General features: G+C 36.7%; 6 protein-coding genes across 7 annotated transcripts; 4 read left to right on the top strand and 2 right to left on the bottom strand.

The window, feature by feature from the left end:
* Positions 1,918 to 7,068, top strand: LOC104751370 (protein ACCUMULATION AND REPLICATION OF CHLOROPLASTS 3-like). The gene is made up of 15 exons (XM_010473297.2): positions 1,918 to 2,373; positions 2,508 to 2,566; positions 2,840 to 2,904; positions 3,155 to 3,289; positions 3,698 to 3,746; positions 3,857 to 3,969; positions 4,048 to 4,119; positions 4,265 to 4,375; positions 4,576 to 4,754; positions 4,937 to 5,250; positions 5,376 to 5,710; positions 5,980 to 6,084; positions 6,189 to 6,326; positions 6,568 to 6,734; positions 6,845 to 7,068. Exons 1-15 carry the CDS (start codon positions 2,057 to 2,059, stop codon positions 6,906 to 6,908), a joined length of 2,223 nt encoding a protein of 740 aa, XP_010471599.1. The 5' UTR covers positions 1,918 to 2,056; the 3' UTR covers positions 6,909 to 7,068.
* On the bottom strand, positions 7,300 to 8,530 carry LOC104751368 (elongation of fatty acids protein 3-like). Its single transcript, XM_010473296.2, has 2 exons — positions 7,840 to 8,530; positions 7,300 to 7,736 (listed from the first exon to the last, which is right to left on the bottom strand). Exons 1-2 carry the CDS (start codon positions 8,377 to 8,379, stop codon positions 7,428 to 7,430), a joined length of 849 nt encoding a protein of 282 aa, XP_010471598.1. The 5' UTR covers positions 8,380 to 8,530; the 3' UTR covers positions 7,300 to 7,427.
* LOC109129607 (E3 ubiquitin-protein ligase RMA1H1-like) lies at positions 10,414 to 11,121 on the top strand. Its single transcript, XM_019238064.1, has 2 exons — positions 10,414 to 10,493; positions 10,652 to 11,121. Exon 2 carries the CDS (start codon positions 10,674 to 10,676, stop codon positions 11,085 to 11,087), a length of 414 nt encoding a protein of 137 aa, XP_019093609.1. The 5' UTR covers positions 10,414 to 10,493; positions 10,652 to 10,673; the 3' UTR covers positions 11,088 to 11,121.
* Positions 11,660 to 13,139, top strand: LOC104751367 (30S ribosomal protein S9, chloroplastic-like). Its single transcript, XM_010473295.2, has 2 exons — positions 11,660 to 12,086; positions 12,639 to 13,139. Exons 1-2 carry the CDS (start codon positions 11,745 to 11,747, stop codon positions 12,924 to 12,926), a joined length of 630 nt encoding a protein of 209 aa, XP_010471597.1. The 5' UTR covers positions 11,660 to 11,744; the 3' UTR covers positions 12,927 to 13,139.
* Positions 16,292 to 21,649, top strand: LOC104751366 (3-oxoacyl-[acyl-carrier-protein] synthase II, chloroplastic-like). Its single transcript, XM_010473294.2, has 14 exons — positions 16,292 to 16,956; positions 17,289 to 17,491; positions 17,602 to 17,805; positions 17,956 to 18,066; positions 18,155 to 18,250; positions 18,352 to 18,397; positions 18,486 to 18,565; positions 18,788 to 18,856; positions 18,997 to 19,081; positions 19,189 to 19,343; positions 19,425 to 19,505; positions 20,759 to 20,818; positions 20,926 to 21,095; positions 21,336 to 21,649. Exons 1-13 carry the CDS (start codon positions 16,599 to 16,601, stop codon positions 21,040 to 21,042), a joined length of 1,665 nt encoding a protein of 554 aa, XP_010471596.1. The 5' UTR covers positions 16,292 to 16,598; the 3' UTR covers positions 21,043 to 21,095; positions 21,336 to 21,649.
* LOC104753847 (two-component response regulator ARR1-like) lies at positions 21,812 to 23,674 on the bottom strand. 2 transcript variants are annotated; one of them, XM_019238430.1, is made up of 4 exons: positions 23,589 to 23,674; positions 22,574 to 22,696; positions 22,243 to 22,398; positions 21,879 to 22,147 (listed from the first exon to the last, which is right to left on the bottom strand). In XM_019238430.1, exons 1-4 carry the CDS (start codon positions 23,653 to 23,655, stop codon positions 21,939 to 21,941), a joined length of 555 nt encoding a protein of 184 aa, XP_019093975.1. In that variant the 5' UTR covers positions 23,656 to 23,674; the 3' UTR covers positions 21,879 to 21,938. The 2 variants fall into 2 exon arrangements, with proteins under 2 accessions (XP_010474342.2, XP_019093975.1); XM_010476040.2 differs by lacking the exon at positions 23,589 to 23,674 and having other exon boundaries at positions 21,812 to 22,147; positions 22,574 to 22,777.

The following is a 26,491-nucleotide window of genomic DNA, read 5'->3' as shown; positions in this document are numbered from 1 at the left end:
GGCCACAAAGCTAACCAGAGACCAAAGATTAACGAGACAACTCTCCTAGATTGATGCACACTCAGAAGCCGTAGACCTAGAGCAGCTACAGGTGAAAAGTAGAGCAGGAACATAAAAGCAGTAGACAGAAACACCAGAAGGATCATCAGACCCCTCAGAATCCTAAGCGGAGTCAAGGGACGGTTCTTTAAATTATCAGAATTCAGATCCCCGCAAACTTCCATCTTTTTTATTTCCAGATAAACCTTTGACAAACTGCAGCAATGAGAATCAAATATTACTCAGTGCCACCTTAAGTTCCCCACAAAGTTTGAATTTTTTTTGTTTTGGGTAATGAAAAAATTTTAAGTTGCAGACAAGAGACTAGAAAACAAATGTAAGAGCCTAAATATGCAAGTTGAGAACAACCATATCAAGTCTAAGCTAAACCATGTCTTTCACAACTGTGTGACCCATATAGATCCTTCCCCACCAATCATGTATAGAATTTAGAACTAACAACACATCTAACAACGACTCGGAAGACATAAAGATTAGAGATCCCTATCACCAACACATCCTCAAATATTAAAAAGCCCATTTTTTTTTTCTTTATTTGTATAAAACTTACAAAAGGTATATTTTTTCTTTGCAAATACGAATCTCAGGAACATGAATTAACCCTTAAAAGCAATAATGAAGAGAGAATAGCGTATCTAACGAGCTCAGTGGAGGATTACAAGCGAATAAAGATTAAAGAATCTTAATAGTTTTATCTAAAAGCTGCATAATTTCGAATCCAATTGGACTAATATCACCAATATTCCAAAACAAAGACGCAGAAACCACGGGAAAAAAAACATACCCAAATTGGGAAAAGACTTGTGAACACCGCAACTAATATTCAGATCCCACGTGATATAACATCAAAGAGACAGAGCAAGAGTCACACTTCTCACAGTATCTTTCACAAAAAAANAAAAAAAAAAAAAAAAAAAAAAACAAGAACAATCTTAAAGCACGAGGGAGGGAACTCGACGAAGAAGATAAAGAGAGGGAGAGAGAGAGATAAGAGTACCTGGAAGGAAGTTTGTAAGAGAACGGAAGAAGTTGGCGAAGACAAGAGAGGATAATTGTTAAATGGTGGAACAGAGGAATACGAATCTCACAAACGAAGCTTCAGAGAACGATCCGGTCCGGGTCGTATCTAAATTTGAGACGGTGCAATGATCAGAGGCGGTAAGGTGCACTGTAACGTAGCGATGTGATTCGCTGGGGAGCGGAAAAGGTCAAAAAGCTGCAAGCGAAGACAAAATCCACTAAGGGGGGTGACACTTGCGACCCGATAAAATTCTCCTGGCGTCCGTCCTCGTTACACTTTGTTTGAAACTCAAACGTGAAGCAAACTTATTAAAATAAAAACTTTCTCACTTTATATTATTGGTTGTACCAAACAAGAATAAAATCAAGTTATATAGTTTTCTTACATTTAATTTGTACTATATATATATATATCGCTGGTTTTTTTTCATTAAATTTTCTTACAATTTTTCAAGCTGTATTTAAAAAAAAAAATGTTTTTCTCTAGTGGTTAATATACATTGAACTCATTATATTAGTAGACTAGAAAGATATTTTCTTTCTTTTTAGTATAAGAGGATATTTGATTATAATTATAAAGAGAGATCATTGACCAAAAGGTAAACTATGTTCAAACGTCAAAGTGATAGAAGACCAAATATGAGGATGTGATTTGATCGGTTCAAAAGTAATATTCGCCAACCGATTCGTCAACTTAATCTAGGGGGTCCATTCTGACCCCCGAAAACATTAGAGGGTCCATATTGTAACTTATTTTAATACGAGGCTAAAACATAAATGAGTAGTAAATATGAGGGGTTATTCACAATTAAATAATCCCGATATTTTTTCTCACTCTTCTTCAGCATTATCGAGAGGAACTTCAGAGATGCTCTGCTCCGATCTTCTCCTTCTTCTGAACCTCTTCATCTATCAATTCATGTGACCTAATTTGTTTGTGTATTCTACTAATAAGTGGTTCCTTAGGAGCGGAGCAATGCCGATTTCTATGGAGCTTCCCGTATTCTCCACTCTCCGAGGAGTACCATTGTTTTCTCGTTTAGCTCTCGTTCCTGCTTTTGGCATTCCGTATTCGTCCCTTGGTGCTACGGCGCGATTTAAATGTACGGCTCGAAAGGCGCGTCGGGTTTGCGTGATGTGCTTGGTGAGGGATTCGGCTCCGTTGGAGACGTGCGAGAGAGGTGAACATGGTGGAGCTGAGTTCATTGAGGTCGTTGTCATCGGTAGTCGCAAGGAGTCTATTATTGATTCTTGCTTGGATTCTCCTTTTCCTTCTCTTCCTCTCCGATTTTGGTATTTACTTGATTTTCGGAATCTTATCTTTTTACTGGTCCTAGTACACTATCACACTCCTAAACTGTGTAGCTTTCTTCTACTGATGAAGCTTAGGGCTTAAATGGATTGTGCGTAATCCACTTTTTTTACAGGAGTATTAGCAAGGACAGCTCTGGAGATTTTGTGTTACAGCAGAGGCTCAATCAACAAGGTCCGGAATTTAGTTTTTCCTCTTTCTTCGTTCCTTTAGAAGCTGATTATATAAACAGGGTTTTGAAATTTGGGTATTTTAGTGCCTTAGATTGATTGGAGCAAAGTTTGGGCATAAGTTGGCACATGGCTCTCTTGGCTATTCAATTAAAAACAAGTTTAGTAGCTAGCTGTCTGTTTTACTGTGTTTCTATCTGCATATATCTAGCTAGTTGTTCAAGAAGATAAGAAATATATGCTTTTTTACCGATTACTACTCTCTTTATGTTTACAGATAATGTTTCCAAGACCTTGAATCCAGTTGAGCTGATACAATCACGTCCCAGGGCCTTCATCCTTGTTTGTACTTTTCTTGCCTATCATTGTTTCTGTTCTGTTTTCTGCTACAAATACGTTTGTATATCTTACAGTTCCATTAGTAGAATTACCTGTAGGACTCTATCCTATTTTTATAACTGAACAAGATACACAGTGTGAAATTGATCATTAACAACCATACTTCCTAGGTTTCAAATTTTCCCAAAACTTTATTATTGTGGAACAGTATTGGCCGGGCATCTGATTCTGCTTAAACTGTTTCCCTTGCCAGGTGGCTAGTGCTGGATATGGTTCTGACCAGGTTGAAGCGATTAATATTCTTAGTGCAGTAAGATCTGGGGGTAACTTAGCTGTTGCTGTGCTATTAAAGCCTTTCAGCTTTGAAGGCCGAAAGCGTCTAGAAGAGGTAGTTTTTAGTTGCTTCTAAAGTTGTACTTGTTTGGTGTGTTTGCAAAAGAGCCCATTTGGAATTTCATTTATTGTCGCAAAGTCTCCATAATAGGATTGTCAGTCTTCAAAGTAATTAGTTATGCCTTTTGGACTGTTTTCCTGTGATGTTAAAAAACTTGTATACCTGAATTGATGATAGAGAAGAAAACTAGGTGGAGAATTTTCAAATGGCTTCATGTTTTTCCAACAGTGCAACTTCCCAAATTTCCATCGCCATTTCCTGTCAACATTTTTATATTTTATACTATTTCATATAACAAACTAAAAACAGTCCAGAAAATGACATCCCTATCTACAAACCTACATTTAGTATCTCTAGTTGGAGTCTTTTTCTCTTTTCTCTAATTTCCCAGGTTGTGTGCAGGTTAACGAGTTGGCTAGAAAATTGCAGCAACACACCAATTTCTGTATAGGTACTTTTATTAGTATTATGAAAGATTTCCTGGCTCAATAGTGTAAGAAATACTACCTTTTGTTTTAGTAGTTCTGCTGGCCATGAGCTGACTTTGATTTGGGCTTTCAGATATCGACATAGAGGTTTTACTACAGAAAGATTTGGTAACTTTGGACGAGGCACTGAGAAATGCAAACAATGCTGTTTCCATGGCAATAAATTCAGCTTCCACTCTGATAAGTGTAAGGTTACTTTTCTGCTGCAGTTGTCTCTCATAGTATACTCATTTTTTTGTCATTTTTGTATACGGATTTATCCAGGGGATCCATGGAAACTTCATCGACGTGATGCATCAAGATTTTAAAGAACTTGAAAGTTCAGAAGTTACAACGGTAAGTTTCTTGGACTTTTTTTCTTTTGGGTTTTGGTTCTAAAGATCTTTATAGTCTTTCCTGTTCTTGAGATTTCTTTGGTCTGTATATAGTAGTCACCCGTAGTTTGAGCTTGTCTTCAATCCTTTAACTCTCTTATGTCCAGATTCTAGAAAGCTACAAAGAGGCAAAGGTTGGTTTTGGAGTTGGTCACAACCTTAAGACTTCGATTTTACGAGCCATCTATGACTGCCCATTCTTTCGCCCTGGTACAAAGGTATTTATAAACAAAGTGACCTATAAACAAACCCTTAGAACAGATGGCATCCCTCTCCCGAAGGAGCAAGGATATTTGACATTTTTGATTGTTATTTTGGCTTATTTACTCGAAAAAAAGCTCCTTCAAACTATTTTCTTACGAAATTACGTTATTCAAGTAACCTTTTTCATCTCAGCCATGCTTTCTCTAACATGCAGAACCTAAACGCTATTATATGTATTGTGGCTAGTTCGGTACCTCTTCTGAAGAAGGACGTGAAAACAATTCTTCGTACTTTTCGTCAAACAATGGAGTACACTGGAGATATTATAGTATCTACTGTTTATGAACCTGATCTGGAGCCTAAGGTGCGAGTCACAACGTTTTTTATTCTTAGGTGGGTATTTATCCTAAGCAACAGCTTACGCCTTACAGTTTCAAGTAATTATATGGTTTCAGTTTATACTATATATTTATTTTCTTGCTTGCTTAAGATCTATGATTGTTTTGGTCAAGACTCAGATTTTATTTTTCGTGAACACTTTGTAGCATTAATGCAAGTCTCATATGTCATTACAGTTCACCAGAAGAGGAAACATCCAACAAAGGCAATATTTTTTCTGGTCTTGTTCCTTTTGTTTTAAATTTCTTCACGAGATATCGTTCACAGCTCCAGAAAGAAACAAATAGTGGGCTTAGAGAGGTACCAGTTTCAATAAAAGATATAGCAGACTCTACTGACGTAAAAGGCTCCAATCAGAGTGTTGAAGGATTCCAAATTGACTCTGAGGACCTCCTCGAAGATTCTGAGAACAGTGATAGTGAATACCCATTGAAAGAGAGGGAACCATCCAGAAACAGTCGATTGGATCCTGAAGATGAAAATATAGAAGGTACACAATTTGAAGACAACTTTTCGTTGCTGCTTATTTTTGTACGTACTATTGGCAGATTCTTCATTACGTGTTATTTACAGGATGCTTAAGTATTTTAAAGATTGGAAAGTCATCTTTTGTAGATTATGGTGCTATCCAGAGGGAGCCAATTGCTAATTGGAGTATGGATTCGGGATATCAGATTGAGCAGAAATTCGCAGCTGATTCTGGAGACACTGCAGTGCTTAGCCTGGGTATTGTCAACCTTCCTGTTGGTGTGAGACCTTCAAAGAATTTGAACAGTAGTCTCAGTGTTGCCAGTCAACCCTCTAGGAAGGCTGCTTCCAGTGATGAATCATTTTTTAACCCTAATGGCTCGACCAAAGAGTCTAGTGATACTGCATCTGCCCTGCTAGCTGAGAAATATGCTGATTTTACAAAGCAAAGAAATCTATCCGCTCGAGCATCTTCCATGCTGGTAAGTAGCAATGTAGCAGTCGTTGAGGTTAAGGTATCAAATCATCCTTTTAAAAGTGGGTTGCTTTTTTCGAACAATAATGCATAGAGAAGCAAAAGTGGTCCCGTTGGTTCAATTTGTAACCATGAATTTGTTATCTAAGTTTGCTGACTTGCTGTCACAATCATAGTACATCTGTTAACAATTTCAAAGAGTAGTTAACTTGTTGAACATCGTCCAAGTCTGATGTGAACTGACAGAATTTTCCATTTTACTTTTTCATCACTTAGGAAGCTGAACGAGATTCATCAAAAAGATGGAGTCCTATTCTGGAGATGCAGTACAGAGGAGGACTCTTCAAGGGAAGGTGCCAAGGAGGTCTTCCCGAAGGAAAGGTAATCCACATTTCATTGAAGCCAAAACATCAGTGGACCTTTCTCTTATGTTTGAGACAGGCTTCTTAGTTGATCCGAAAGTAATGGCTAAATTTTCCCACCAGGGTCGTCTGGTACTTGGAGATGGAAGCATATATGATGGGATGTGGCACAACGGTAAAAGATCTGGTCTCGGCACATTCTACTTCAAGAATGGAGACGTATTCCAAGGCACATGGAGAGAAGATCTAATACACGGAAAGGTGAAGTAGTCTATGAACTTTTTGAATTTGAATTAGCTTATTGACTATCAAAACTACACTTGTGCACAAACTGCTTAGTATCATCAAGTCCTAAGACTTTTTCAAGCTTAGTACCATGTAAAACTTGGTTTCTACTTCCCAAATCTATCAATTAAGTTTGAGAAATGACTGCAGAAGTGGTTTCTGTTGTGACGTAAAGATGTCTTATCAGATAGACAAAACTTGTTCACTCGTCTTGCAGGGCTGGTTTTATTTCCACAAAGGTGATCGATGGTTTGCAAATTTTTGGAAAGGAAAAGCCGGCGGCGAAGGCAGGTTCTATTCAAAGTCGGGTGAGATATTTTTTGGACATTTCAAAGATGGATGGCGACACGGGCAGTTCCTCTGTATAGGTGTGGATGGAACAAGGTCAGTAACTCATCAAAAAAAACTCTTCTCCTCTGTATCTTAATCATAAAAACAGCAATCCCAAGTTTCTTAGCCTCTATATTCATATTTGTTGATGACTTTTTCTACAGATACTCTGAAACTTGGAACGACGGTGTTCTTATCGACCGGAAACAAGTGGACGCCGGAGATTAATTGATAGCTTCCGGCAATGTTGTAATTGTATAGTATACAGATCGAGTTTTGTCCTTTTCTCAGGTTATTATGACAAAACGTAACTCATAAAAAGTTGTTCCGTTGACTTGGCTCCTTTTCTTTGATTAGGTATGAAAAAGAAACGAATTTATATTACGAAGCTAACCTGACTTTTTCATTTTCCTTGCAACCTGAGAAAAGAGACGAATCTTGAAAAGATCAAAATAAGCTACTCTTTATAATCCAAAAATAATTATATTTCTTTCGTTGATAGATCCAAATGTCAAAGCAACACTAGAATTAATCCTAATCCTATCCCCTAGTTACCAGAATCATCATATGTAACAACACTAATTATCATACAACAACAACAGGATAAAAAAAAAAAAAAAAAAAATTGAGCTCCAGCTTTTTTACATTTTGGCTGAAGCAGATTTTTTTTCTTTCCCGGATGTTCGATAATAGTATAACGTTTTCAATAATACAAAAATGATTGGTTTGTTTTATATATACATTGTTTTATGTGGTGGTGTGCTTAGCCTTGCTCGTCCTCATAGAACGCGTCTTGCAATAAAACTTCAAGTAGAGCAACGATATAACGGCGTTGAGAACGGAGTTAAACAGCCAAGCACCGATACCGTTACAACCGCCGCGTTTGATCAGGTGAATACATAAAACTCCCACGTGGCAAACCGTCATACACCCTAACAGAATGGCTTGACAGTTAACGACGAACGGGTAACACGCGCCGCGTAACCCGATCTCCGTCCAGAATCTGTAACCGTACACGACCGCGTACGATACGGTCGTCAATAGTATCGCTGCAACCTACAAAAAACCAAAAAACACGGTCCGATTTTATAAAATACCGGTGATTAATTCCGGTTTAACGTGTGGTGAACCGAACGAACCGGTTTGTTCAATTTTATACCTGAAAAGATTGAGAATATTCGAGCCAGAGGAAGGAGATACAGAGAAGAGAAGACTGGTTGATAAGCTGGAAGAAGCTGAGCTTACGACGTCGTATCACGGAGAAGAAGGTGCGGAACAAGTGAAGGTAACGAGAGAGGTAGAACAGGTAAGACCAGAAAAACACGCGCCCCGAAGCGCGTGTTCCCACGGGAAAACAGAGGAACCATTGGAGAGCCGTGGTGCGAGTGCGCCGCCATATCCAGCGCGTGTCTCGGATCTCTGCCGCGGCGGAGAGGAGGATACCGACGAAGATCACGGCGGAGATTATTGAAACGGTCAAGCTGTGAAGGGCTGGGATGAAACCGAGGGAGAATCCGCGGCGGCGGTGGCAGAGGGGGAGGATTACGAGGAGGAGTAGGTGGAGAGTGACGGCGGAGATGACGTAAAACGAGACGGCGGTGAAGAGGAAAGACCACGTGGCGGCGTATGATTGGGTTGGACTCCAACGGAAGTTAACGATCGAAGGATGCTCCGTTAACCAGTAAGTGATCACCGTCATTTGGTATTGATGATATCAAAATCGAAATCAGAGTAGTTGTGCTGTGTAATGTGAAGAAGCAGTTGGGAGATGAGGTGGGAAAAATGAGAGGAAGAGAATGATAGATTCTTTAATGTGTGTTTGAGTGTTCTGTCTCTGTTTTATTCTGAACCGGCTTGTTCTATTTAAATACTACTATATTTCCTCATTTTTTGTGTGTTATAAAATGAAATTGGATTACGACATTGAACATGTCACGGTCAAAGTTGACATGTTTAACAAGAAATGAAGGATTTTTTACTATAAAGGTCTTAATTACGTCCATGATATGATTTCATCATGTTATGTTATGTTATGTTATGTTATGTTTTGATTCCCCCTCTCCTCTTCAAGAAGAATATCGATTACTAAATTATAAATCATTGTTTGATTGTCAAAAAAAAATTATAAATCATTGTTTCATATGTGACTTTTATATTCAGATTTTTTTTTTAAAATTATCTTCGTTACCAAATCTAATTTTATTTGAGTTCAAGTCATTTTCATCTAATGAATGATAAATAAAAGCATACTTAACTATAAAGAAATCATTAATTTAGGTTAGATGCGTTAAAACGGCACTACTTCATTGTCAAATCTAATTTCATTTTAGCAACGATGATATAAACTTAATTATCTGAAAAGGATGTGTGTTTAGATTAAATTTGCAATCGTGAACATTTTCAAATCATCAAATCCTAAGTCAGTAAGTCCTAACAGTTTACGTTAATTTCTTTTTGTCTTTGGTGCAAGTAGAATATGATACGATTGTATTATTTTTTTTGGGGTAGTGAGCATAATGAGTTGCTTTGTACAAAATGAAAGTCTAGCCGCAATGCGTACAGGATATATATAAATTACAATCCATCGAGACTTTACAAACAACTATATTCCTTCCAGAAGCCATATATATTTTTGGACTTCCAGCACAGATTATATGTTATTTTTCTATAAAGACGTTAATCCACCACGTATGTATGGTGTCTGTTGGATCAAGTTCCATTTGGAACCTTCGTATAGTTCCAGTCAATTTGATTCGTTGTACTAAGTACTCGATAATATTATTAAATATACCTACGTCTAGAACGATATAAAACGATTAAGGTTCTTTAGAATATTTGTAGAGACATACATACCTGAAGTTTTAACCCTTGACAATTAAAAAAAAAGCATTCAAACGTGTTTGATGGTTTCAGCTAATAAAAACAAGAGTGAGTGAGTGGGGTTTTCTTTTCTGTATTAGTATTTTTCTTAGACTACATCGTGCATTTGCATTACTAATTACTGTTGTCAATGTAGATATAAATCAGTAAGATCGTAAGCTACAATCACGAAAGTTTGAATCGGCTTAATAAAACCTATAGCTGTAAAACAGATATAATAGGACTGATCTCTATATTAATCATTATTTGATTCCTAAAGGTATTTCTTTGGGTACAAGGTGACCAGTGATCATCAACATATAGAATCCAGGAAGGAAAGGAACCGTCAAAATTATAAGTTATGCTACACTATCGTAGACATTTTATGGATCGTTCCTTTATAATTGGATAAGTATGAAAACAATTACTACGTTGTAAAATAATTTAAACGTCGTCTTGACATTGTTTCAAGTAACAATAAAATTAAATTACATGTTGACAACCTAGCTACACTTATTATGGTGTTTTTGATCGACGGCTATGAATAATCTGTAATTCATTAATTTAGTTTAGGGTAATAAAGTAAATTTGTAGTTTTTTTAATAACAAAAAATACATTAAAATCATAAAACTATAATTTTTAGAAAACCAATAATATTAGTCAAAAGTCAAAACTGACATTTAATTTGATTTGAATAAATTAAAAGGACAAAAATCTAATTAAGTTTAATCTGGAAAAAAAATCAAATAATTTTCTGAGAAAACCGAGGAAGCTTCGTCGGATATTAAGAAGTATACTAACAACTTTTTTTTTTTGTTTTTTTTGTTAATCCGTTTTTATATTAACAACATTATTCCAATTTATTTTCTTCATTCACCGACTCTCTCGCTTCTCTCTTGGCTCCTCTCATTCTCTGCGATCTAACACCAGGAAGCTTCTCTTTCGTCACCGAGGTAAATCATTCAGACGCTGTAACTTTAGTTTCCACTACCGTAAAAATCGAATCTTTGTATTTTGGTGTATCTCTCTCTGCATGTTTGATGAATTCTATACGAAACGATTCAAGGGGTTTAGTTTAGGGTTTCATCTCATTTTGTCTTGTTGTATATAGGAAGAAGATCTTATTAATTACCATGTCTTGTAACATCACCACCACGAACGAAGAAGATGCATCGAGCAACTTTGGATGCAATATTTGTCTTGAATTGGCTAGAGATCCGATCGTGACTCTATGTGGTCATTTGTTCTGTTGGCCTTGTCTCTACAAGTGGCTCCATTACCATTCCCAATCGAAACATTGCCCTGTTTGTAAAGCTTCGGTTAAGGAAGACAGCTTGGTTCCTTTGTATGGAATGGGCAAACCATCTTCTGACCCGAGATCCAAGCCATGTTGTGGTGTTTCTGTCCCCAATCGTCCATCTGCTACTAGGATTGAAACAGCTCGTCCTCCTCTTGGACAAAGACATCATGGATCTAGTTTGTTTGGAGGGCATTCAGGGTTTGCTCCAATGCCAACTGGTACCCGGTTTTCCAACTTCTTGTTGTAATGCGCATGCAAGTATCTTTGATCAATCCGAGTAGACGGTGTTGTGTTTTTTTTTTTTTTTGACAATTTTTTAAAAACTATTAGTCTACAAATTTTGTTACGTTCACAATGTGTTTTGAGCTTATAATGTTTGTGTCGTTCTTTGGTCTTAAGTTTTGCATCAGCTTGTAATATGGATTCTTCAATCTTCTGATTAACGAGAAGTCATTTGATTGTTCTCTCAAGTTCCATCTGCAGATTGATATGTATGCTAATTACATTATAGCATACTAGATAGATACCTAAATTTTATCTTTTTTGACTTATAAAAACAATACCAATAGTTTTTTTTCCCCCCCTTAAAATGTCTGTTTCGGCACCAAATAGACTTTATTGTTTTGTCTACCAGATGAACTCCATGATTTGTTGTGGTTAGCCGCCAGAAAACAATTACTGTTCTAAGTAGAAGTAGCAAGACAAAATCTCCTCCGACACACTTGTAAAGCCCACTAAAGGGTTAAATGGGTTCTAATGGGCCGATCCAATAACTTGGGAGAGGATAGGGACCGTGCTTTAATCTCATCTTCACCCTTTACCAGTTATCTTCTTCTTCTTCTTCTGTTGTTCGACGAACTCAGCTTCACTTTCGCTCGACGTTATCTTCTTCCGTTCAGCGACAATGGCGTCGATTTCGACCCTAGCTTCTTCTCTCTCTTCGCTCTCTTTCTCTTCCCAGGTTTCTCAGAGTCCTACCACCATCTCCTTCCCCCGCGCGAATTCCGTATTCGCATTACCGGCGAAATCCGCTCGCCGCGCTTCTCTCTCTATCACCGCCACGGTAGCTTCTCCGCCGGAGGAGGTTGAGGAGACAATCGAGCTGAAGAAGTATGTCAAATCGAGGCTCCCCGGAGGATTCGCTGCTCAGAAGATTATTGGCACTGGACGGCGTAAGTGCGCGATTGCTCGAGTTGTGCTTCAGGAAGGTACCGGGAAGGTTATCATAAACTATCGTGATGCCAAGGTATAATTTATGAATCTGTGTTCTTATATTATTCCTAATTCCATTATCTTATTCACTTTGACACTGTTGCTACTAGTAGTGGCTTCATGTGTTTTGGTTTTGGGGGTTAGCATAGCTGAATTGACTGCTCATATTGGGGTTTATGGTTCTTGAGAGATTCAATTTTTGAAGATAGTGTGTAATGGAGTGAAGCATTTGGTAGTATAAGTTGCAGCATTTCATAGCAGTTGAATTCTAGGCTGTTTAGATTATTAGGATAAGTAGTGGCTGAGGAAGTGATCAAACTGTATCTGTATTAGTCTCGTGATCAAACTGTGTCTGTATTCAGTTCTTTGTGATGTGGGAGTTGTATCAGTACATTACTACAGATTAAAGTTGAAACGTTATGAACAAGTAGTTCGTATGGTGGTGAATTCTTCGTTGTTTAGACTAGGGATAAGGGGCTGAAAAAGTGATAATAAGGAGAGATTATGATTAGTTTTGTGAATGTGAAAGATTTTGAATCCATACACGCATATTGCTGGTGGTGATCATTGTAAAAACCTTTTACAGGAGTACCTTCAGGGAAATCCGCTATGGCTTCAGTATGTGAAAGTCCCACTAGTGACTTTAGGGTATGAGAACAGCTACGACATATTTGTGAAAGCCCATGGAGGCGGTCTCTCTGGTCAAGCACAAGCTATTACACTGGGAGTCGCACGTGCACTTCTTAAGGTAAGTGCAGACCACAGATCGCCTTTGAAGAAGGAAGGTTTGCTCACTAGAGATGCCAGAGTTGTTGAAAGAAAGAAGGCTGGGCTCAAGAAGGCGCGTAAAGCACCACAATTCTCCAAGCGTTAAAGAGTTTTCTTATATCACTGGATCAAACTCTTCCAGTACTCTCCTTTGCCTCTATTCTTTTCTTTTAACTCTTCTTGTCTATGATGTGTGTTTTGTTTCATGTTCATGTTTATGTGTAGACGAACCAATGCAATCTCTGTTTTGTTTGAGTAGAAAGGGAAATTTGTATGCTTTTGAATCCAATTCACTTATCAAGTGTGGTCAGATTTTATAACAATCTTAAATCTACATAATGTCATAAAGATTAATAAAAAGGAAAAAGCATTTCATTATCTTCTCCATATCTCCATTGGTTACTCACACAGAGTTACAACTTACAAACCACTGGTTTAATCCTAACCAAATTATGTATAGATCGACGCGTGTGATATTTTCTTATACTGTTTACTAATATCTCTACCGTTCGTATCCAGAGATTGATGATCAGATATTGACCGTTAGTTACCCACCCATGGCCATGGGCATTGCTTCTTTAAGAATCGAAGAAACTCTCTCTCACCGCTATTGTGTTCCTAGGGAGATATCTCTATTCTAGGGTATGGTCTCTGAATTGCATCGATGGCTTTCCTATGTTTTATGTGAATTCCTCCTACACAACCACTGGTATATATATATATATATATGAGGAGAAGGTTGATGGCCCCAACTCTTAGAATTATGGGGTTACCAATCAGTTAATGGACTGATCTAACTCCATAATTCTAGAAGTTTGGCCATCAACCTCCTCATCTATATGGGAAAGTGTTTCTGATAGTGATTAGTTCTTAACTAGATTTCTCATGTATAATTCTTAAATACTCGAGTGACTGTTTGCAATGTCTTGCAGGGTTGTCTTCAGCACCGTTTCTATCCTCTATATGGGAAAGTTTCTGGAACCCTTGTCCAAGGAGTTCTTGTTAAGTTCTTCATCTTTGTGGTGATTTTTCATACATATTTATATGTGTTTTTGTTACAGCCATTGCTTATCATATTTATTTCCCATTGAGTCATCAGCATATATATAGTGCAAAGCTGCTCACTGACGATGGGGCTTTCCTTCACTAATAACTTTCATTGATGTTTTGGCAAGAGTGGGAAAACTGTGATATAGTAGTATCTTGTATGTTTCAGTCTTTCAGCATAACAACAGGGAGCACACAGACACAGCCACGATCCCATCTTTGAACTTTGAGTTTATATTGAGTATGGAGAGCAAGATGGTATCACTTCAAGACTAAATCAACTAAAAGTAAACTCTGGACTTAATATCCCTCTCAGACTATTAGTTTGTAATTCCGGGAAATATTTTTATGCTTCTTGATCCTTGTAGCTAGCTTCTATGTGATTTCTCTGTTTCCAGATTGAAGTTCTGTTATGATCTGCGGCAGGACATTTCAACGGTATTTACAAATTGGAAGATATGTATTGACTTTAGTTGCCTTCAAGGAATGGGTTTGACTTTGATCGCCACTTTTTCGTGTTATCTCGTCCTACGCCATTACTTATCTATATTTTTTCTGATGTCTCGAGCTCTTAATTTGTTTCCTTACATAAGGTAACCGTTGATATATTGTATCTTGTGACCAACTTGTTTTCTTTTTGGTACTTTGATGTTAGCCGGTAATTAACTCCATTTTACCAGTGTCATATTCATTCTAACTACCTGTAATTTTATTTAGAATTCTTATCTTGGCGTCACTAAAGAACTGATATCAACTAAGCGAATGATGTCTCATACCCCTTGTGCAGTTATTGTCACACATTAAAAGCTGGACCCGGGTGGCTTCTTCAAAAGTTTTCATGGGCACCCTTGTATTTGATAGCTGACTGAGGTTTATAGGATCTTTAATAAGGTGTTTTTCTCTTGCTTTGTTGTTTCTGTTGCTACAGAAAAGCTTGAGCCAGTTCTAGGTTCTTGTCACTTTAGTTAATGAGTTTTGAGGGACACATTTGAAATAGAGTTCAAGTTCGTGGGATGCAGATTTACAATGCTTTGGTGCCTAATCCTCCCTTGGAGGAACACAGTTGCGTCAGTGTGTCTATCTTTGTAACTCCTTGCTTTTTCGGATGTTGTAACGCTTGCTTTGCGTTCCCTCCTCATCAGGAAATGACACGTGTGAAAAGCAAATGTATAGAGAAAAATGTATGGGAGAGCGTAGATTAGGCTGGTTTAGCTGAGAATGGTGATGCGAGAATGGAATGTTAGGTATGAGAGAGCTTACCCACTTTGACTCTTTCCATGCATTTTCTCTTGCTCCCTCTTTCCTGCTTCCTCTGTTTTTTTTTTGGTTATTCCATTTCCTTAATAAACAAAACAAAAAAAAAACTGAACTCTTGGGGTTTGGTTCCGAACCAACATAAACCAATACTAGTATAAAAAAATACAACTTGGTTTTGGTTGCAATGGAGGAGTATTAAGTTAGAGGCTGTAGAGCTTAGCTACTTGATGTGTAAGTGTGTTGTATGTATGTTACGATCATCATTAGGAAAAACAAATCACGTGTATCCCTATCAAACTTTTGATTTACATGTAGCAAGTCAAAAAGAGACATTAATTGTGTATGAATTTAATGAATGTTGAGAGGGGTCTATTTATTTATTACCTTCTAATAGTCAGCTTTAACGTATCAAAATCAAATCCATGACTTTTATGATCAATGTTTTTTTTTTTTTTGCTTTTCTAGATCTACTGATCTCTAGTATAGTACCGTCACATTTTTATAAATTGTGCATAAAAATTAGTAAATGTTCGTCTCTCGATTGTATCGTACTTCATACGTGTATATCTCTCTCTCTCTGAGTAGTAAACACAACGTGACTGTCTTAGTTAAGAGAGTAGTAATACTAACCGTTGAAAGGAGTGTGGGATACTTTGCCATATCGCTATCCCTTACTGTAAACACTTCGCTCGCTGCCACAAAACAAAACAAAAAAAAGTAAATACAACAAAAATAAAATAATGGTATGCCCAGTGTCCTTCCTTCGATTAAACCGAGGTCACCAAATCTCTTCTGTATGCACTTGTGTACATAAAATAAAATAAAAATAAAATAAAATTTGGAGGGTGTAATATTTTTAAATTGTATCATCATATAATTGAAACATAAAATAGTGATTTCTCTATAATTTGTGATTGGATACAAATATGTGTAAATGAATCACTCTAATGCACTCTTTTCAGTTTTTTTTTCCTTTTTTTTTTTTTTTTTTTGATAAGATGTCATCAACTTCTAACAAAAATAGATTTTATTGCAAAAGTTCATTTGAGATTTAAGAATTAAACAAAATAAAATAGAAAATAAATAAATTTATTCTGGTCATCGATAAATTTGAGATTTGAAGTGTCGATTGGTTTTTTTTTTTTTTTGTGTGTATAGAGTGTTTTGTTGTATTCATCTCTTCTCTCTCTCTTTCTCTCTGTCTCTGTTTGTTGTTTTTTTATCAGAGGAGGATTTTTGGCGTCTCCACGCACGATTTTACGCATCGAAGGCTCTCTGCACGCCTCCTGAAAGAGAGAGAGAGAGAGAAGAAGAGAGAGAGATCATCACAGATCGATTCTCTCTTAAATCTCTCGTGAATACCATTTCCCCTTCCGCTAGATTCTCTCTTCACTCATTTCTCGCTTTCTCTCCTTTTGTTCTCTCTCTCTCTCTCTCACCTTCTCTCTTCGCTTCATTCACTTTTTTTCTTGCCATGGTGGTGGGTGCGTCTTCTTGTTACGCATCTCCGTTATGCACTTGGTTCGTTGCTGCTTGCATGTCCGTCTCTCACGACGGCGGCGGTGGAGATAGCCGTCAGGCTGCTGTTGCGCTTCAATCTGGTGGGCGGAGTCGGCGAAGGAGGCAGCTTACCAAATGCTCCTCTGCCTCTTCTCCTCCTCGATCCCCTTCCCCTCCCACCATTCAAGCTCTTGTCTCTTCTTGTTTGGATTTTGGTCCTTGTACTCACTACTCCAACACCAACAACAATGCCTTGTCTTCTCTCTTTGGATCCAATACTCTTTCTGTGAATCGAAACCAGAGGAGATTGAATCGAGCTACTCCTTCTTCCGGTATTTACATTTCTCTTCCAATCTGGGTTTTTTTTTTTTCTTTAATGTTCCTTAGTTCGATGTTGCTATGGGTTTATGGTATTGGGCTAATGATGGAAGCAGCTGACATGTGAAAGTTTGGATTTTTATCTTGATTTCATGTATTATTAAAGAAGGTACTTTTTCGTGTGGTTAGGCTCTAGATGAGGAATCAGGGATACTGAACAAGTGGCGGTGAACTATATAATATGAATTCTGATGTTGCCTGTAACTATCTTGTTTACCATACCATTGAGATGTTGTTTCGGAGTAAGCTAATTTACCATCAACTGTAATGTCTTTGTGGTCTTTAGGTGGAGCCATGGCAGTGATGGAGATGGAAAAGGAAGCCATGGTTAACAAGAAACCGCCTACGGAGCAGCGTCGGGTTGTAGTGACAGGCATGGGAGTTGAAACACCATTAGGTCATGACCCACATACCTTTTATGAGAATTTGCTACAAGGCAACAGTGGTATTAGCCAGATTGAGAATTTTGATTGTTCTGAATTTCCTACGGTAAGCATTATTATATCAGGATCTCTTGCAAGCTTTATATTGTGTGAAATTTCTCCATTTTGCTATTGTTTTGTATTTTAATATCTTTCCTTGGTTTTACCTTTGTCAAGCGCATTGCGGGAGAGATCAAAAGCTTCTCGACTGAAGGATGGGTTGCTCCAAAACTTTCGAAAAGGATGGACAAGTTCATGCTCTATCTTCTCACAGCTGGCAAGAAAGCTTTGGCTGATGGTGGGGTAACTGAAGAAGTAATGGCAGAGTTTGACAAAACCAAATGTGGAGTTTTGATTGGCTCAGCAATGGGAGGAATGAAGGTACTTTCTTGATCCCGGGCTTGAAACAGTTTCAATTTAAGGTTTTTTGTTCAGTATCTGACTAACAAAAAAGTCACATGAATATTGAATCTATAAATTAGGGAGTCTGTTGCTTATTGTTGCGTTTCTAATAATCTAATATTAGTACAGGTCTTTTACGATGCTATTGAAGCTCTGAGAATCTCATACAAGAAGATGAATCCTTTTTGTGTGCCTTTTGCAACAACAAACATGGGTTCTGCTATGCTAGCTATGGATCTGGTCTGACTAGAATTTCAAATGTTATATAATTTAATATGGACGACCACAAGCAACTTCAGACTGACGTTTCTTTGTGGTAATAAATCAGGGATGGATGGGGCCAAACTATTCTATTTCAACTGCTTGTGCCACAAGCAACTTTTGCATTCTGAATTCAGCAAACCACATTATTAAAGGCGAAGCTGTAAGTAATAAGTATTCTCCATCCACTTGGTAATTCGACAGTTCGGTAGACTTCTTCTGGTTCTACTTATAGACTGTCTGTCTTTCCACTAAAATTTTCAGGATGTGATGCTCTGTGGTGGTTCAGATGCAGTTATTATTCCAATAGGTGCTAACTCGTTCTCTTATATTACAGTATTCCCTCTATTCTTGATATTTAAGCTACGTGAAATCTTATCGTATGTGTACCAATGCAGGGTTGGGAGGTTTTGTTGCATGCCGGGCTCTTTCACAAAGGAATAATGATCCCACAAAAGCTTCACGCCCTTGGGATAGTGTAAACTTTTTTACAATTTCTTGTCTCCGTCTTCTTTTCCTTTTGTACTTGCATGTGTAGCGTTACTCTATGGTTTTGTTTTAATCTTGATTATCGAGTTTCCGCCAACAGGAATTTCCCTTGTATGTGTGTAATGTTGTAGGGAAGATAATGGGAGGAAATGTGTGTAATATGTATGGAGAATCTTCTTATTTTGTTAACTTGGTCTTGATTTCATATCAGAATCGAGATGGTTTCGTGATGGGAGAGGGAGCTGGAGTTCTACTTTTGGAAGAACTTGAACATGCTAAGGTATATAATTCATTTGTTCTTTTTGTCTTTCCTTGTTTCCCATTGTTTAATCACAAATGAAACTTGTCTGCAAACCTTTTTTTTATTATTCTTGCTATGGAACGAGCTGTAAGAGCTTAAGTATTCTGCTTTTCTTTCAGAAAAGAGGAGCAACTATCTACGCAGAGTTCCTCGGTGGGAGTTTCACATGTGATGCGTATCACATGACCGAGCCTCACCCTGATGGTAGTTTCATTTTTCCCTACTTCATATTAGTCTGCTCGTCAACTTCAAATTCTAAATCTCTTTTTTACTATTAATTTTTTCATTATCCCATTTTTCTTATATCACAGGTGCTGGTGTCATCCTCTGTATCGAGAGAGCGTTAGCTAGTGCTGGAGTCTCAAGGGAACAGATAAATTACATAAATGCACATGCAACCTCAACACACGCTGGAGACCTTAGGGAGTACCAAGCCCTTGTTAATTGTTTTGGCCAAAACCCTGAGGTAGCTTCACTTCTCTGTTACAAAACTCCAAGGTGGCTTTTTGTATGATTTTCTTTAACTTGATCTTTCACGATGTGGCAGCTTAAAGTAAATTCCACAAAATCTATGATTGGACACTTGCTGGGAGCTGCTGGGGCCGTGGAGGCTGTTGCAACTATTCAGGTAACAGATTTTATCTTTGAGATATCAGTATATCTACAAGGAACGAAACGCTGTTGAAACCAAGTTTCATAACAGAGTGAAACTATGTGCAATATTCGCATTTTAAATGTTAGTTTTCTGTTGTTACCTACAGGCAATAAGGACCGGATGGGTTCATCCAAATATCNCCCTTGGGATAGTGTAAACTTTTTTACAATTTCTTGTCTCCGTCTTCTTTTCCTTTTGTACTTGCATGTGTAGCGTTACTCTATGGTTTTGTTTTAATCTTGATTATCGAGTTTCCGCCAACAGGAATTTCCCTTGTATGTGTGTAATGTTGTAGGGAAGATAATGGGAGGAAATGTGTGTAATATGTATGGAGAATCTTCTTATTTTGTTAACTTGGTCTTGATTTCATATCAGAATCGAGATGGTTTCGTGATGGGAGAGGGAGCTGGAGTTCTACTTTTGGAAGAACTTGAACATGCTAAGGTATATAATTCATTTGTTCTTTTTGTCTTTCCTTGTTTCCCATTGTTTAATCACAAATGAAACTTGTCTGCAAACCTTTTTTTTATTATTCTTGCTATGGAACGAGCTGTAAGAGCTTAAGTATTCTGCTTTTCTTTCAGAAAAGAGGAGCAACTATCTACGCAGAGTTCCTCGGTGGGAGTTTCACATGTGATGCGTATCACATGACCGAGCCTCACCCTGATGGTAGTTTCATTTTTCCCTACTTCATATTAGTCTGCTCGTCAACTTCAAATTCTAAATCTCTTTTTTACTATTAATTTTTTCATTATCCCATTTTTCTTATATCACAGGTGCTGGTGTCATCCTCTGTATCGAGAGAGCGTTAGCGAGTGCTGGAGTCTCAAGGGAACAGATAAATTACATAAATGCACATGCAACCTCAACACACGCTGGAGACCTTAGGGAGTACCAAGCCCTTGTTAATTGTTTTGGCCAAAACCCTGAGGTAGCTTCACTTCTCTGTTACAAAACTCCAAGGTGGCTTTTTGTATGATTTTCTTTAACTTGATCTTTCACGATGTGGCAGCTTAAAGTAAATTCCACAAAATCTATGATTGGACACTTGCTGGGAGCTGCTGGGGCCGTGGAGGCTGTTGCAACTATTCAGGTAACAGATTTTATCTTTGAGATATCAGTATATCTACAAGGAACGAAACGCTGTTGAAACCAAGTTTCATAACAGAGTGAAACTATGTGCAATATTCGCATTTTAAATGTTAGTTTTCTGTTGTTACCTACAGGCAATAAGGACCGGATGGGTTCATCCAAATATCAACCTCGAGAATCCAGACAGTGGAGTGGTATGTTAGTAATTTTTTTGTTGGCTTCTGTTATTCCATTCTGATCGTATGAGTTCAATACCTACACAAAGAGCACCATTTAATGTTTTGAAATGAAACTGGAACAGGATACAAAGCTGATGGTGGGTCCGAAGAAGGAGAGATTAAACATTAAAGCAGCCTTGTCAAATTCTTTCGGGTTTGGTGGCCATAACTCGAGCATTATTTTCGCTCCTTACAAATGAAAAACGAAGGCTGTTGCTTGTATTCCAAACCTGGTTGTATAACTTGCTGTAAGGTACATTACATACATTGTTCATTGATGCATCATCAAGTTTTGAGAGGATGCAAAGGACAATTTAGTCTTTTGACCTTTAACATATTCATTACTCTGGTTGAGATGGATCATTGACAAGAATGAATTGAAGTTTGTCTGCCCAGAAATGCATTTAATGATTTGGGTTGTACTTATGAGTTATGATTTCTTTGTACTGTGTATCTGTTATGAAGATGAGTGCATGTTTTGACATGTGTGCAGTGTTTACAAGAACTTTCCCATGTTAAGCTAGTGTTACGTTGCGGGAATCAACAGAGTTTGTTCAACTACCAAGAGCTAAAGCTAAGTTTCTTTTAGGATCAAGATCTGATGAGCCAAAGACTTGGATAGGAGCAAAAGTTGCCAGAGATAGCGGAGTTTGGATTTGCCATTAAAAAAAAAACAAATCTTGTTCATCGTGATACCTTCTTCTTATTGGGAAATCTTTGTAGTCCTTCTTTTCTATTATTTTAACATACAATCTGAAAAAAAAATGCCAAATCAATTCTCAGTTAAATTTAGTAACTCTTGACAGTTCGTTATGCCTTTGTTTATTGTACGTATCTAGAGAAACTAAAATATCTTTGAAATGTTAGACGGGAGATTGATCTGTTTTTAATGTTTGAGTTTACAACTTTTACATAACGAAGATAATTTAATTTGTTTTTTTTTTTAGTTATGAGCTGGATCCACGCATCAAGGTTCTTCGGTCCCACTATCTTCCAATTATATTAAAATTACCTTTACCCTTATTTTTCAATAAAATGATAATTTCAACCCAACATTTCACTTGTTAACAAAATAGCCAAGCATTTTTAGCTAAACTTATGCATTAGCTCCTCTGTGTTGCTGCTGCTGTCTATCCCCTGTCTCCTCAATGCTCCCAGAATGTTCTGGTACGCTCCTCTGCTTCCGAACGACATGCTGCCATATGTTCTTGAGTGCCTCCATTCGTACTGGTTTGATTAGGTAGTCAACGGCACCGTGCGTCACTCCCTTAAGAACAACACTCTTTGAATCATCCGCAGACATCACTGAGTGACATAATATCAGAAAACAAGATCAGTAATTGGATCCATAACTGTTCAAGAATCAACAAAAAAGACTCAAAGGGAATAATGGAACGTACAGATAACAGGTAAGTCTTCCATCTCAAGACCAACATGTTCAAGGAGCTTGAAGCCGTCCATGTCAGGCATATGAACATCACTGATGACTATATCAAATCCATGTTTGTTCTTCCGGAGCAGAGACAATGCCATCTCTGCCCTGTTGCATTTCGTGACTGCATGTCAGAGAAATAAAACCATAATTTTTACGAGAGAGAGAATGGACCACAAAAAAAAGTAAACCTCATCATTGGAGGAAGAGGAGGAGAGAGACCTCCTCATAAAACTATATCGTTAAACACACAAAAAAAAACAAAAAGAGAAGATCTTGTTGTGTTTTTGGATACGAACCTTCGTAAAGACAAGTCCTAAGCATCCTCTCTAAGATCATAAGACAAGTACGGTCATCGTCAACTACAAGAACTCGAAGACCAGAGGGAAACATCTCAACGACGGTCTCACCACCGCCGCCGCCTTGATTTTTACCGGAAATAGACCCACCAGCCGATCCGAGTCCTCTTCCGTGACTCGTATTCATCATATCTCTCTCCAACCCACACCAAGAAAAAGAATATATACCAAAAAAGAAAGAGGGGAACAATTATTCGATTTTTGAGTTAAATGACTAAATTAGCCTTGTTAAGTTACACGTGAAAGAAGAAAAGAGGAGTGAGGTGAGAGTGACGCAAGAGAGACAGAGGGTGGTGTAGTTACATTTTAATATTTGTTTTTTTTTTACCCCTTTGTTTTTTATTTCTTATTTTATTTTTAAAAATAATTAACTCAAATTTTCTAATTCTTCTAAAACAATTCAGATTTGTTTCTGCACGTATAATTATTATCTTTATATAATACAAATAAATAATATACAACAAAATGAAATAGAATAGAACAGAACAATGTGTGGTGAAATTGTGGTTACAATTATGATGGTGGTGGTAATAGTGGTTTGTAGTACACATCCTAAGAGGTACTATATAGTAAACCCAAATAGTAGAATTAAAGAGAAGTTAAAAGTCTAAACCCAAATTTAAACATAGGTAACACCGAGTTAAATACACAATGGATAAAAAAGGTTATATCCTAAGAGATACAATATAGGCAACCAACCAACTAAATTAATCGGATATGAATCATTTGCACATTTCCAACATAGACCTTAACATATTTATTACTCTCGTTGAGATGGATCATTGACGAGAATGAATTGAAGTTTGTCGGTCCATATATGCATTTAATGATTTGGGATGCACATAGAATGATGATTTCTTTGTACAATGTCAGTGATGAAGATGAGTGATTGTTTTGATATGTGTGCAGTATTGCACTGTTTACAAGAACTTTCCCATGTTAAGCTAATTTNCGCCTTGATTTTTACCGGAAATAGACCCACCAGCCGATCCGAGTCCTCTTCCGTGACTCGTATTCATCATATCTCTCTCCAACCCACACCAAGAAAAAGAATATATACCAAAAAAGAAAGAGGGGAACAATTATTCGATTTTTGAGTTAAATGACTAAATTAGCCTTGTTAAGTTACACGTGAAAGAAGAAAAGAGGAGTGAGGTGAGAGTGACGCAAGAGAGACAGAGGGTGGTGTAGTTACATTTTAATATTTGTTTTTTTTTTACCCCTTTGTTTTTTATTTCTTATTTTATTTTTAAAAATAATTAACTCAAATTTTCTAATTCTTCTAAAACAATTCAGATTTGTTTCTGCACGTATAATTATTATCTTTATATAATACAAATAAATAATATACAACAAAATGAAATAGAATAGAACAGAACAATGTGTGGTGAAATTGTGGTTACAATTATGATGGTGGTGGTAATAGTGGTTTGTAGTACACATCCTAAGAGGTACTATATAGTAAACCCAAATAGTAGAATTAAAGAGAAGTTAAAAGTCTAAACCCAAATTTAAACATAGGTAACACCGAGTTAAATACACAATGGATAAAAAAGGTTATATCCTAAGAGATACAATATAGGCAACCAACCAACTAAATTAATCGGATATGAATCATTTGCACATTTCCAACATAGACCTTAACATATTTATTACTCTCGTTGAGATGGATCATTGACGAGAATGAATTGAAGTTTGTCGGTCCATATATGCATTTAATGATTTGGGATGCACATAGAATGATGATTTCTTTGTACAATGTCAGTGATGAAGATGAGTGATTGTTTTGATATGTGTGCAGTATTGCACTGTTTACAAGAACTTTCCCATGTTAAGCTAATTTTACGTTGCGGGAATCAACAGAGTTTGTTCAACTACCAAGAGCTAAAGCTAAGTTTCTTAGGATCAAGATTTGATGAGCCAAAGACTTGGACAGGAGCAAAAGTTGCCAGAGATAGCAGAGTTTGGATTTTACATTAAAAAAAACACAAATCTTGTTCAACGTGATACCTTCTTCTTATGGGAGATCTTTGTAGTCCTTCTTTGTTTTTTTTTGTTTTTTTTTTGGTCAAAATCTTTGTAGTCCTTCTTTTCTATTATTTTAGCATACAATCTGAAAAAAACGTAAATCAATTCTCAGTTAAATTTAGTAACTCTTGACAGTTATGCTTTTGTTTATTGTACGTATAACGTATCTAGAGAAACTAAAATATCTTTGAAATATCTTTAAAAACGATTTAATCAGCATGTAGACGATAACCATGGTCCATTGGATAGGGTACGTTTCCACAGTAAAAAATTAATGTAGACAAGTAGACAACAATACCATCTCCAATGTATATATCTATTTTTCTCTAAAATAGAGTAATTCTAAAATAGAGCATTATTTTACTCCAATGTGTTATTCTATTTTCAACTCTAAAATAGAGTTAGTGTAAAAAATAGAGATGAGAATAGAGTTGCTCTATATATATAGAGCCAGTGCCGATCTGATATTATTGGGTGCTCTACGCACAACCCGGTTTAGAGGCCTTAGAACAATTTTTTTTTACCCTTTATATTAAAGAAAATAAAAATTATGGATCTCTTTTTAATAGATTTACACTAAAAATTAAAAAAATTTGACCCAAATTCATACTAAAATATATTTTTTTGAGCAAAAATCTATTTGTTTTTATAAAATTAAACATTTTTCAATAGAACTTACTTAGATAAACCTTAAAAAAAAGGCTTTAATTACTAAAGAAAAAAGAAAAAAAATTGGGACCCGAAACCTTCGCTTGGGTAGCTTCCCCTCTGGGCCGGCCCTGTATAGAGCAATTCTATCATTTTCTCTATTTTAGAATAGAATATAGAGTAGGATTGGAGCAAATATTGCTCTATAATAGAGTTTTGACTCTAAAATAGAGTGGAGTTGGAGATACCCTAAAGCTTTATGTTCTGTTCTAATTGTGACCTCTTGCAATGTCGGTGACCATTAAGATCCCAACACTTGCCTATTTTTTTTTTTTGGTTGCATTCTCTAAATAATATCCACACACTTTGATGTCTTTATGTGCTTTTTGACTATAACTGTGATACATGCATGTCTCTTCTTCTGATTTTTTTTTCTTGGATCTGTTTTATGTCATCAAATAAGTTCGGTAGAATTATGAAACAGGTTTACCGATTCTTATTTAATGTGTTGGTGTTGGCGCTGATATCTACAAGTTTGATTCGTAAGTGTATGCGTTTGACAAAACCCCTAAGAAATGGGATATATAAATTTTTTATAAGAACGTTTTCTAAACACTTTAAAAACCATGATAGTGCATTATCTTGAAGTAGCTGTAATTAATTAGTTAGGAAATACTACAATCTACGTCAACATCATCTCTGTTATTTTGTTAATGAAATTAAGTATATATAGACGAATTGAAAGAAAAAAAAACTTATATGTATTTTAACATATATAGTTAAAGAGTAGTATGCAAATTAAATTTCTTGTCACGTTACCATTACCTGAGGAATCTTTCTTCCCCTACACTACAAGAAAATTGTGTATTGTTAGCCTCGAAAAAACGCTATCGAACAATATCATAGCATTTTAGTAAACGCTCTATCATCGCCCGCGATAATAGGTCTGACACATTAGATAACACTTTACAATATGCTATTGTGTTTCATCAAATATAGCATTTTTCTATGCAATCGTATATTTAATAATAGCAATTGTACTTTGCTAATAATTATTACAGTAAATTTTATTGACATTAAAATTTTCTGGGTTTTTTTGGTTTTGGATAATTTGAAAAATTAAAAGAGAAACATGCCATAAGTTTATAAAAGTTAATTTTTATTATATTTATATGAAACAGG

Source organism: Camelina sativa, chromosome 16, assembly GCF_000633955.1.
Source record: "Camelina sativa cultivar DH55 chromosome 16, Cs, whole genome shotgun sequence".
In the NCBI taxonomy this organism is placed as follows: Eukaryota; Viridiplantae; Streptophyta; class Magnoliopsida; order Brassicales; family Brassicaceae; genus Camelina; species Camelina sativa.
This window is presented reverse-complemented; position numbering and strand designations above follow the sequence as displayed.